The 12,484-nt window shown below is 38.9% G+C and overlaps 1 protein-coding gene across 1 annotated transcript in view; it reads right to left on the minus strand.

The window, feature by feature from the left end:
- YIPF4 (Yip1 domain family member 4) overlaps nt 1-12,129 on the minus strand; it is a 28,717-nt gene extending 16,588 nt beyond the window's left edge. The window contains exon 1 of the mRNA XM_027033507.2: nt 11,803-12,129. Coding sequence (XP_026889308.1) covers nt 11,803-11,881 — 79 coding nt within the window. The 5' untranslated portion in view covers nt 11,882-12,129. The remainder of the gene's footprint in view (nt 1-11,802) is intronic.
- Nucleotides 12,130-12,484: the final 355 nt, after the last annotated feature.

The raw sequence follows: 12,484 nt of genomic DNA on the forward strand, positions 1-12,484 counted from the left end.
AACTATAATTACATTTCACTAGGTATAAAGAATGCTTTTCCTGATTTAACAAGAGGAAGATTTTGATCAGGAAGTCATTAGTATGGCAGCGTCATTAAAGGTTTTAGAGTATGAGGCAGGAAAGCACCTTGACAACTGTTTCCTGGCCTCCAGAAAGGACTGCACTTAAAATTCTTAATCTAAACAAACAAAGGATATATAAATTATGGTGCAAAGAAATACTCTGATAAAGAGTCATATGGTTAGCAGTCTGTCATAGCATGGATGCCTGAACCTCAAAAAGACACCTTTAGCTTAAGATTTTGTAGTATTTTTCATTCCATTTTCATAAAGCAAGAAAAGATGACGAACATATGCAAGAATGCCAGCAACAGCAGTTTCACACGTCCCTTAGTGCCCCCAAAATATAATTAGGTGTAGGTACAAAAAGCAACAAGAAATGTCCAAAAAACTGGTAGTTAGCCTAACATGTTAGCAAGTTAACAAGAATGTCAGAAAATAACAAGATTCCCAACTACTTCAGGAGCACCGGTATCTTAAGTTAAACCAGAGTGAGAACCAGCTAGCTTGGTTGTCAACTCTAGGATAGGTATTATAAAATATTAATTTTAAATAATTTCTTACTATATATTTTATAATATTCTTGTCATTTGCTAAATAAAAACATGTAAAGAGAATAAGTGGATTTAAAAGAAAATAATCTTTGAATAAAATCTACTGCAAAAGAAAATCTTAAAAATGTTTCCACTTCTATTTGCCTGAGAGTGAGGAATCAGTAAATTTCAAGTTTAACAGAAAGCCACCTGGAAAAACTACAGGACAAGATTTACTAGTAATTCTCCCTTCCTTTAAACGCCAAGTGTAGGGGCACCAGGGTGGCTCAGTCGGTTAAGCATTCAACTTTGATTCAAGTCATGATCTCACAGGTCGTGAGTTTGAGCCCCACATCGGGCCCTCTGCTGTCAGCACAGAGCCCGCTTAGGATCCTCTATCCTCCCCTCTCTCTGCCCTTCCCCTGCTTGTGCTTTCTCTCTCAAAATAAACAAACTTAGAAAAAAAATAATAAACTCAAGTGTATCACTAGGTGAGGGATCTTTTCTCTGAATCTTCTCAGTCTAACAACTTCACTTGGAAAGATGAGTAAGAACTCAGTGCTGTAAGATAGTATACTCAGGATGAGATTTACTGTTCTGCTGCTAGATGAGTTCTAGATTTCTGAGAAAGAAGAATATCCTGCAATGAACAATATACATTTTGTTGATACTTTTTAACTTCTTATATGTGTGAAGAAGCTTTTTCTTATTTAACAAGCAACAAGAATGAGGATAAAAACCACCGCATTTCATTGGAAAATGAAATCCATGTGTGCTTAAATCTAAAACAGAATTGTAGATTTGTGCAGCACAACAAAACAATCACATGTTTGGGGTGCCTGGGTGGATCAGTGGGTTAAGCGTCAGACTTCGGCTTAGGTCATGGTCTCGTGGTTTCTGAGTTTGAGCCCCATATCCAGCTCTGCTTCAGATTCTGTGTCCCTCTCTCTCTCTCTACCCCTTCCCCACTCACACTGTCTCTCTCTCAAAAATAAACAAACATTAAAATAAATAAAAATAAATTAAAAAAACAAGCACATTTCACACTGAAAGGATAAAGTCCATTCTTCCATCTTAGTTATAAAAACATTTTGGGTGCTTTGGTGGCTGAGTCAGTTAGCATCTGGCTCTTAGTTTCCACTCAGGTCATGATCTCACACTTCATGGGTTCCAGCCCCACAATGGGCTCTGAGCTGATGGTGCAGAGCCTTCTTGGGATTCTCTCTCTCTCCCCCCATCTCTGCCTGTCCCCTGCTCATGCTCTCTCTCTCTCTCAATAAATATAAATTTAAAAACTTTTAAAATTTACTTAAGAAAACATTTTAATGCTTATATAGATCAAAGAAAGAGATCAAGAAACCAATGCAAGTACATAATGATTGCTAGATTTACATTACAGTTTGATGTTATTCCATAAGAAAAAAATTTAAAGCCTCTTATAAAACTGTATCTTAGGTTATATTCTTATTCATAGTATTTTGATTTATGGTTTTAATAGCCTTACTATTCGATATTGTAAATTTTTTATATCGTACAAATTAATCAAAATCAATTAAATCAGGGCTACTGACTGCCTCAGTTGGAAAAGCATGTAATTCTTGATCTCAGGGTCATGAGTTTGAACCCCACAATGGGTGCAGGGATTACTCAAAAAAATAAACTAAAAAAAAAATCAATTAAATCTCCTGAACCTACCTTTGGAAAAATTAAATCTCATTTTGGCATAAACATCATTTAACAGAAATTTCTTTTGTTTGCCTTATGAGTCTTTTAACTGAACCTTTTATTCTGAAATAATTGTAGATTCACAGGAAGTTGCAAAAATAGTACAGAAAGGTTACATGTACCCTTCATCAAGCTTCCTCTAATGGTACCATGTCATAGAACTAGAACTATCAAAACCAGGACACTGACATTGGTATAGTCTGCAGACCTTATTCGGGTTTTACCAGTTTTATATGCACATATTCGTGTATTGTATATAGTTCTGTGCAATTTTATCACCTTTATAGATGTATATAATACCTTATGAATTTAAAATATATGAAAATAAATAGTTTAATTATTTTAAATGGTAAACTTTGCTTGACCACCTTTTTTCTCCCCATGAATGGCTGGCTAAAAAGTCATTTTCAGAGCACCTGGATGGCTCATTCATTTAAGCATTTGACTTCAGCTTAAGTCATGATCTCACAGTTTGTGGGTTCAAGCCTCACGTTGGGCTCTGTGCTAACAGCTCAGAGTCTGAAGCCTGTTTTGGATTCTGTGTCTCCCTCTCTCCATCTCTGCCCCTCCCCGACTCATTCTCTAGGTCTCAAAAATAAATAAATGTTTAAAAATGTTTTCAATAAAATAAATTTAAAAAATTTTTAAAAAGTCAGTTTCAACTTTCTTAATATTTTAATGTTTACCTTATTTCTGACAGAGAGAGAGAGAGACAGAACATGAGCAGTGGAGGGGCAGAGAGAAGGAGACACAGAATCCAAAGCAGGCTCCAGGCTCTGAGCTGTCAGCACAGAGTCCAACACAGGGCTCGAAGTCACAAACCGTGAGATCATGACCTGAGCCAAAGTCGGCCGCTTAACCAACTGAGCCACCCAGGTGACCCTCAACTTTCAAACAGGGAAGAGAAGCTATTCTTGCACACCCATTATATGCCATGTATTACACTTCATTAGCCTATTGTATATTTGTGATAATATCTACATGGATATGATTTTTTTGTTAAAGTAGAAAGTTTTTAGAAAAAAGAAACTAACAATTCCTTTGTCTACACTACTAACTTGTATCAAATGTAATATCCTTTCTGGGGAGGGGGATCTTCACACAAAGAGTAGGCTAAACGTTTGGCCACCTTGACAAAAAATTATCATTTACTCATGGGCTCCTGGGTGGCTAGTTGGTTAAGTGTCCAACTCTTGATTTCAACTCGGGTCATGATCTCACAGTATGTGAGCTTAAGCCCCACGTCAAGGTCTATGCTGACAGCGAGGAGCCTGCTTGGGATTCTCTCTCCCCACCTCTCTCTGCCCCTCCCCTGCTCACACTGCCTCTGTCTCTCTCAAATAAATATATAAATAAACTAAAAGAATTATCATTTACTCAAAAGAACACTGATAATAATTATTGGATTATTATGTCTACAACTTAGTGATTACAATAATGTACTATAAATTGTAGATACTATGATTCCTATATAGGAGTGTCTTAGCCTGTAGTCTGGGTGCCTTATAAACAATAGAAATGGATTTCTCACAATTCTAGAGGCTGGAAGTCTAAGATCAGGGTGCCAACAGAATCAAGTAAGGGCTCTCTTCTGCCTTACAGACTTTTCCTTGTACCCACATACAGGAGTAGGGAGTAATAGGGAGCTCTGTGGAATCTTTTATTAAGAGCACTATTCCCATTTATCAGGGTTCCACCCTTATAACCTAAGTACCTTCCCCAAATCCCCACCTAATACTATTACATTGGGCATTTCCTAATATAATGAATTATATGGGCATTTCAATATAATGAATTTTAGGGAGACCCAAACATTCAGACCATAACTGGGGGTAAGAAGACTGAAGAAGGCTGAGCTCAAAAAGCAAAAATTGAACCCAGTCTTCTTATATCAACTTATATAATCAACTATCAACTTAATGTTTCTTTTTAACTATGTCAAAAGCACCTAAAATTCAATATTCCAAAACTACATTCTTGATATCTAAGGTCTTCCTCTAGTTTCTTCTTTCAGTGAATGATACCATTATCCATCCAGCTGGATAAACTGGAAGTTCAATTATCCTCGACAATTTCCTTCATTCACATGCTCCCTGCTCCATCCAATCCACCATTAAATTGTTACTTTCACCTCTAAATATTTTTGAACCTGCCCACTGTTCTTTCTCCATTTCTACTCCCAGCACAAGCTATAGAAAACTGTGACTCCTGCCTGCATGACTATAATGGTCTACTAACTGCTTTCTCCCTAGTCACTCGTGTCTTTGTCTTCTTCCAATCCATTCTCTGAATTGTAGCCAGAAGATTTTTTTAAAAAATAATTTTTAATGTTTATTTATTTTTGCGAGAGAGACAGCAAGTGGGGGAGGGGCAGAGAGAGAGGCAGACACAGAATCCAAAGCAGGCTCCAGGCTCTGAGCTGTCAGCATGGAGCCAGACGCAGGGCTCAAACTCACAAACTGCAAGATCATGACCTAAGCTGAAGTCGGACGCTTAACTGACTGAGCCACCCAGGCGCCCTGCCAGAAGATTCTTTGTAAAATGCAATTCCTTCACTCTCCTGGTTAAAATCCTTCAGTGGCCTTCCATGGCTTTTTTTAGCTCATGTCCAAAAATCTCTATGCACCCTGCCTACTTCCCCAGAACAATTTTCTGCCCTTCCCCATCTGTGCTCTGGCCACACTAAGCCTCTCAGTTCTTTGAATGAACCAGGATCCCCTTTATCTCAGAAACTTTGTACCAAGCTGTTTTCTCCAACATCACATAATTAAATGCCACCCATTCTTCAGTTCTCATATATTTGCTTCAGGAAGTTTTCCTTCATCTCCCAGACTAGATTCCTTTCATAGTCCTCTGGACTTTTCCTTCACAGTGTTTATAATAATATATTTGTGTGATTATTTGATTAATGTCTGTAAGTTCCATGATGGCAAGAACTAAGTGTTTTTGTTGTAGTTTTGTTTTGAACATATCTCCCCAATACTTATAACAATGCCTGACCTATATGGTAGGCAACTAACAAATATGTAGTTCAACAAATGTTGAGTTAATTAATGAATGGAAGGGAAAATAGCTCCATAGAGTTTAAATCAATAAATGACATTAAAAGCTTTTAATAAAGCAAACATACAAAATTGGACTTGCATTTTGGAAACATAATCTTGGTCTCACAATGGAAGACTGATTTAACAGGGGAGAGATTTGCACAGGGGAGTATGGTCAGGAGGCTATGGTATAGATGAGAAATGGTAAGAGCTCAAACTAAGGCAGTGTCAGTAGAGGAGGAAGAATAGATTCATTATACAGTTATTCTGGAGCTAGTCTGAAATAGTTGATGACCAACTCAATATTGAAAAAGTGAAAGAGAGACTAGAGACAAGTTTCTGCCCTTTGGCAAGAGGAACTATATCACAAACATTAAGTCACTTTCACTTTAGTACCTTCCCTGTTTTCAATATTAATCAATTAATCTATCAATAAATATTTATGAATTACTTAGCTTATTTCTTTAATGCCCTGACAGTGATATAAAAAAAGTGAGATACTTTGAGGAGTTTTTGTTTGTTTGTTTGTTTTTACTTTGAGGAGTTTACAATCTAATTGATAGTACTATATATCCAAACAATGGAACATTATTCATCCAGAAAAGGGAACAGTTACTAATACAAGCTGCAACATGGATGAAACTTAAAAACATTACTTTGAGTACTGAGTAAAAGACACCAGACAAAAAAAGTCACATATTATCCCACTTACATGAATGTCCACAATAGGCAAACCTATAGGGACAGAAAGTAAATTAGTGGTTGCCAGAGGCTGGGAGACAATGGAGAATAACTAAAAATAGGTAGAGGTTTGCTTTTTTGAAGTGATGAAATGTTCTAGGGTTAGACAGTGGTGGTGGATGCACAACTTTATAAATAAACTAAAAACCACTGAATTGTATGCTTTCAAAGGGTGAAGTTTATGGTATATAAATTATATCTCAATTTAAAAATCTAATTTAGATAGCATGTAACATAAAACCCTATTAGTACTGTAAAACACACTCTTCTGTAGGTAAATGACAATGCAAATTGCCAAGTGATCACAGGTGCCAAAGGAATAAATAGGCCTAAGTTACTAGAGAGGTGGTCAGGAAGACTATGTAGAGGTAGAACCTGAATTTGGCTATGAGGGATAATGGGATCAGCAGTGAAGGAATGAGAAGAGAAATCATTCCAACGAAAAGAAATGGCAGGGAGAAAGGCATAGAAGCTGCAGGCTTCTGTTAGGCAGAGTTTATCTCCAAAAGCTGCAGAAGATAGAGTGGGGACAAATTGTTAAGAGTATAAAATATCAAGTAAAAGTCAAACTTGCCTTTAGAAGTTAAGTGTTTCTTTATGCATATTCTGCAGAATCTGGATCCTGTGACATGCTCTTCACAAAAGGCTTTTGGTGTTCACTGAGTTTGGAAAATCCTGTATACTACAACCCCCACTTGAGTTTAAAAATTTTTTTTTAATTTATTTTTTGAGAGAGAGAGAGAACAAGCAGGGAGGGACAGAGAGAGAAGGAGAGAGAAAATCCAAAGCAGGCGCCACACTGTCAGTGCAGAGGCCATCACATGGTCGATCTCACAAACCGTGAGATCATGATCTAAGCCAAAATCACGAGTTGAATGCTTAAGTGACTGAGCTACTCAGGTGCCGCAAAGGCTCTGGGAGTTCTACATTAAGGAAACTCGTTCACCTTAGGTTAACACATCATTTGTCATGTGTCAAATTTATGTTGTCATGGAACCTTCCCCCCTGGGCAACACTGCTGAAGATGGAAGGAAGCAAGCAAAATGCCAAAGAGTAGGGATTCTGGATGCTGAGGAAACAGGAAATAACAGAGATAGTATGGCTGTGAAAATTTTCCTTAAAAATTTAATTTAAAATCCTGTAATTTAGGAGGGGACCTGTGATGGTAGAGATGTAACAAACAGAGAAGAAAGAGAAAATGCTAGAGAGAAAAAGTGAAGAGAAAGAAAAGTTCCACAAAAGGCAAGAAGATACGGGCATAAAAGCACTAGTAGAGGGTTATCCTTTTAGAAAAGAGGAAAGAAACCTTTTCTTTAAGATTTGCAGGGAAGATGAATGTTTCCATATAGATACAAAGATACTTAGAGGTACAAAAATATGAAGATGAGAAAATGTCTATCCGGTGGCTTACATCATCTTTCTTGCTTAGTTGTCTGTGTTCATGACTTTCCAACTACTTGTTTAATTCTGTTGAATTAGTACTGGCTTCAGTTTTAGAAGCACAACACCTTTAACTTAATCAAAAAGTATCACATGGTCATTCATTCATCATTGACTGAATTCCTGCTATATGCTGGACTCAGTGCTAGGCAGTGGGTATGAGAAAAGCACAGCTTCTAACCCTGAGAAGCTCATGGTCTAAATCAGCATTGTTTTAGGTCTGTGAAGATTAATAACTATAAGACATGGACAGCCTCCAGCATGTATTGTACTGGCACAGTTCTTAAGTGAATGCTCTTTCCCCTTTCAACTGGAAGAACGCCTACTTATCCTCCAAAATATACCTGATCTGTCCCCGAATACTTCCTTGATCCTTTCTTGCAGTTAACCACTTCCTCCTTTGAACAATACTTTCTATAGCATTTATTATGTACAATGAAATTTATCTCTTATTAGACCATTTCTTGGTGCCAGGGACTTCCTCATATGCAGACCCTTACACATGGAGGCACTTATTCCATCCTATAGATATAAAACATTATCCTTCAAAGTTAGGCAAATTATCATCTCCATTAAACTGTCCGTGATCTTACAGCTAGAAAAAATTTCCTCCTCTTCTAATCATTCATAACATTCTTTTTAAAAAAAATTTTTAAAACATTTATTTATTTTTGAGACATAATCGTTCATAACATTCTAAATCAGTGCTTCTCAAGCTTTAATGTGCATATGAATCACAGCAGGATCTTATTAAAATGCAAATTATGATTAAGGCAGACTCTGTATTACTAAGTGCTCAGGACATAAACCAGGCAAAGAATTACTTATTTATCTGATACGAAATAAAGTCAAAGGATCCCTAAAAACTTCTATACTACACTTTACATATACATAATGGTATCATTACACTGTTGCATTTATACACATGCATTTCAGTACTGCTTTTGGATATAGTTTTATACCATAGACTTGAATGATTCAGCCTGGGTTTCACTACTCATTTATTGGCTGATTCACACATAGTTCATGTGTTTTTAACTTGTACTTATGGAACTTGCTTTTATACACATTATTTTAAATAACTCACATTATGTATGCTATTCATTAAAAATTTTTCATTAAAAAAAATTTTTTTAAATAAGTAATCTCTGCACCCAACATGGGGCTAAAACTCACAACCCCGAGGTCTAGAGTAGCATGCTCTATGATTCAGCCAGCTAGCGTCCCTGCTTTTCATTTTATAGAAGACAATATGGAAGTTTATAGAAACTCTGTAACTCGCCCGATATCACATCACTACTATAAGGCTCAGGACTTTAACTGAAGTCTGCTGGCTCTAAATCCAGCAGTTTTTTAGTTACACTATACAAAATGTGCTAAGTTTTATAGTCCCAAGTATCAATGTCATAGGAGATAAAAGAAAGGAAGAATCATTTATCCTTTCAACAATTATTTTCTGATGTTTATAGTCTGGATTCTGTGGCAGGTGCTGGGACACAGAAACAATCAGGGAAGTCTGTTTCTGATGGACAGTTAAGCAAGGTTTCCCCAAGGAATGAGCATGCCAGTTCAGTGTTAATTCTCAACTTCAGGTAAGGAGCAGAAAGGCATTCAAAGCCTGGGACTAGGATATGTATAGGTGTGGAGACAAACACTGAGTGAGGCACATTTTAGAACAAAGGATATGTGTGCATAAATAGTATAGATAGGTATCATTAAGAAAGACCTGGACAGAATCTAGAAGGAAGGTACACTGAAAACACTCATGGTTAGAGAAAAGGCAGGAAAAGGGAGAAGAAAGAAATTACATGATATGCTTAAGAACCAGGGAAAAGACCTGGAGTTACAGAGTCAAATTTTCATGTTAGAGAACAATAAAAACTAAGTATGGGGCCAGTTAATAGTGAAAAATAAGCAGCAGCAGCATTGCTAACATGTACCAAGCTCTTAACTCCACCAGATACGGTACTAAGTGCTGTGCATTTGCAAAATATTTGAGCACTGTGTATTAATTCCCATTTTGTATATGAGAAAGTTGAAACTAAGAGAGGCTAAATGACTTGGGCAATATTATATAGACAGTAACTGGCAAAACCAGGATGCAAACCCAGGACTCTTAACACTATTCTTCAGATACACTATTCAATTTATAAAAATATTTAAGAAAGCAGCATCACAATTTCACTAGCTCTTAATTCAGATCCTTCATGCAGAGGTTACTGAACTTCTCTAAGTCTCATTTTCATGACAAAATACAAGAATAATGAAGCTCAGCAGAATTCTTATAAAGATCAAACAGGTTATTTGCTTAAAATACTCTATAAATTTAAACTGTACAATGTTATACGTCTGAGGGTATTATTAGACATATATCTATCCTTGTCTATACATCCTCGGTATACAGGAAGCATAGGTATCCTTAAAAGGCTAAATGGAGAAGTGAGAATAAACCTTATATCCGTTAGGTTTACTTATTCCAGGCTTCTTGGTTTCGTGTACAGAGTCAGAGGGTTTGCTTGTTATATCATTGTTAGATTTCTTAGGTGTATTTAAGAGAGGTTATTCCAGGGGCGCCCGGGTGGCTCAGTCGGTTGAGCGTTCGGCTCCGGCCATGATCTCGCGGTCTGTGGGTTCGAGCCCCGCGTCGGGCTCTGTGCTGACAGCTCAGAGCCTGGAGCCTGTTTCGGATTCTATGTCTCCCTCTTCCTCTGACCCTCCCCTGTTCATGCGCGCGCTCTCTCTCTCTCTCTCTCTCAGTCTCAAAAATAAATAAATGTTAAAAAAAAAAAAAGAGAGAGGTTATTCCTGGGGGCAGGGGAGGATAGGAAACATATATACATAAATACACGAGTTTGAACAATAATTCAAAATTTTTGAACAATTCAAAAGGCCATGTTTTTAAGGTCTGGAAAATTAAATTTGATATTCCTCCCGAAGCACTATGCTACCAAGTATAGATTAAACAAATCGAAATCTTTTGGGTTGCTGTATTTCACCAAATATTCATATTAGCTTTATTTATTTAGAAAAATTTTTTTAATGTTTATTTATTTTTGAGAGAGACAGAGACAGAATGCGAGTGGGTTAGGGGCAGAGAGAGAGAGAGGGAGACACAGAAGCTGAAGCAGGCTCCAGGCTCTGAGCTGTCAGCACAGAGCCAGATGTGGGGCTCCAACTCACAAGCTGTGAGATCATGACCTGAGCTGAAGTCAGATGCTCAACCGACTGAGCCACCCAGGTGCCCCTATTCATATTAGCTTTAAAATAAATATATCAGCTATGTTCTCCACGATAAATAAAAATTTTATTTTCCATTTTAAGTTACGACCAAAACTACAATATTATTTTTTAAACAACGCCACTGAGAAATCAAAACAAGGAAAACAAAACAAAGGAAAATAAGCTATACTAACTGATGCACTCTGAAATCAGATTTCTGAGCAAACGTTAGGCTCTCTAGATTGAAATTTCTACAGCTTTATGCATACTTTTTTTTTTCATATAGGGCAGTAAGTCTAGTCGTTGGCAAATAATTGGTGTATACAGTCTAATAAAATTAAAATTCGAAACCGACTAGCAGAGAAAGAGTCAGGTCAGAAAGAGTCTGGTAAGGAACAGAGAAAAGGAGGAAAAACTTTCCTACGATGTAGAAAAAGAAAAATCTCTCCGGCACAACGGCTTCCTCACAACAGCACAAGGAAATACGTAGATGCCCTTGGGGACACCTAACTGTATTACAAGAACTTCCAAACACACTTGGGCCCGCTTCTCTGAATATTGAGGTCAAACACTACACAACAGGAGGAAAACTGGGACGCAGGCAGGATATCGGAGTCCATACAAAACACGAACTCCTCTAAGAAGTTTGTATTCGCAGTGCCGAATCTAACATCGGCATAAAGTTCTCTCTCGGTAAATAAGAGAGGAACACAGCTCTCCTACCTCGTTTTCATTCTTTGACACCCACCCTCGCCAACTGGACCACTCCTTTTTTGATTAACAGCAAGTCATTGCAGAAATAAAATCTTACGGTTCCGTGGGCCCCGCTGAGGTGTGGGGAGAGCCAGAAGCCAAGTGAGTAATTTGGGACGCCTTCCCAAAGCCCTCCGTCCACTCAGGCCCCCTCGGACGGCCCGGCAGGCGCAGAGGGCTCGAGTCCCCAGGCGGCTCCCTGCCGGTCCCCACCCGGCCGCAACCGCCTCGGCACCACAAACAGCCCACCGCGTCGCACCCCGCGTCCACCTGGGGCTCATGCTCACCTTCCGCGTCTGCCGAAGAGACAAAGGTGAAGTCCCCGTTCGAGGGGGAATACGCCGGGGGTGGGCCCGGCGGCTGCATCTCGCGGCCCCTCCGAGCCGGCGGCGGTGGAGGAGGCTGCGGCTGGGCCCAGGCCCCAAGGCGGCCGCGACACCGGCCCGCACGCGCGCCCTACGGTGAGGCCCGCGAGCCGGGAGGTGCAAGCTGGGAGCGAGGCCGGAGACGAGCTGCCCCCGAGTCTGCCCCACCAAAGTCTCTTAGGTGGCGGCCGCCCAAACACCACGACGCCGGCGCCCTGACAGGACCATAACAGTGACAGCGCCCCTTGGATTGGCTCTTTGTAATGTGCTCTCCCATTGGCTCCTGGAGGAAGGTTCCGATTGGGTCTCCCCATTGTTGATTCCGGAAGTTGACCCAAGGACAGGAAGTTCACTTCTAATTGGTGGGACCTCTAGGTTTCCCCAGCCTTCTTGGCTGCTATTTTTTACTTGACGTGTCTTCTCTTGTGGCTTTTCTTTACTTCTTTCGTCCGTTTTTGTTAACTGGACAAATTCTAAAAACATTTTAGAGCTAGGAACATTTCTGGAGGTCTAGGATCCCCAGACTGCGTTGTCTTTAGTCATTAAGTAATTGTAATAACGTTTTGACTGAATTATATATCATCCCTGAGAGTCATGTGTGAAA

Source organism: Acinonyx jubatus, chromosome A3, assembly GCF_027475565.1.
Source record: "Acinonyx jubatus isolate Ajub_Pintada_27869175 chromosome A3, VMU_Ajub_asm_v1.0, whole genome shotgun sequence".
Classification (NCBI taxonomy): domain Eukaryota; kingdom Metazoa; phylum Chordata; class Mammalia; order Carnivora; family Felidae; genus Acinonyx; species Acinonyx jubatus.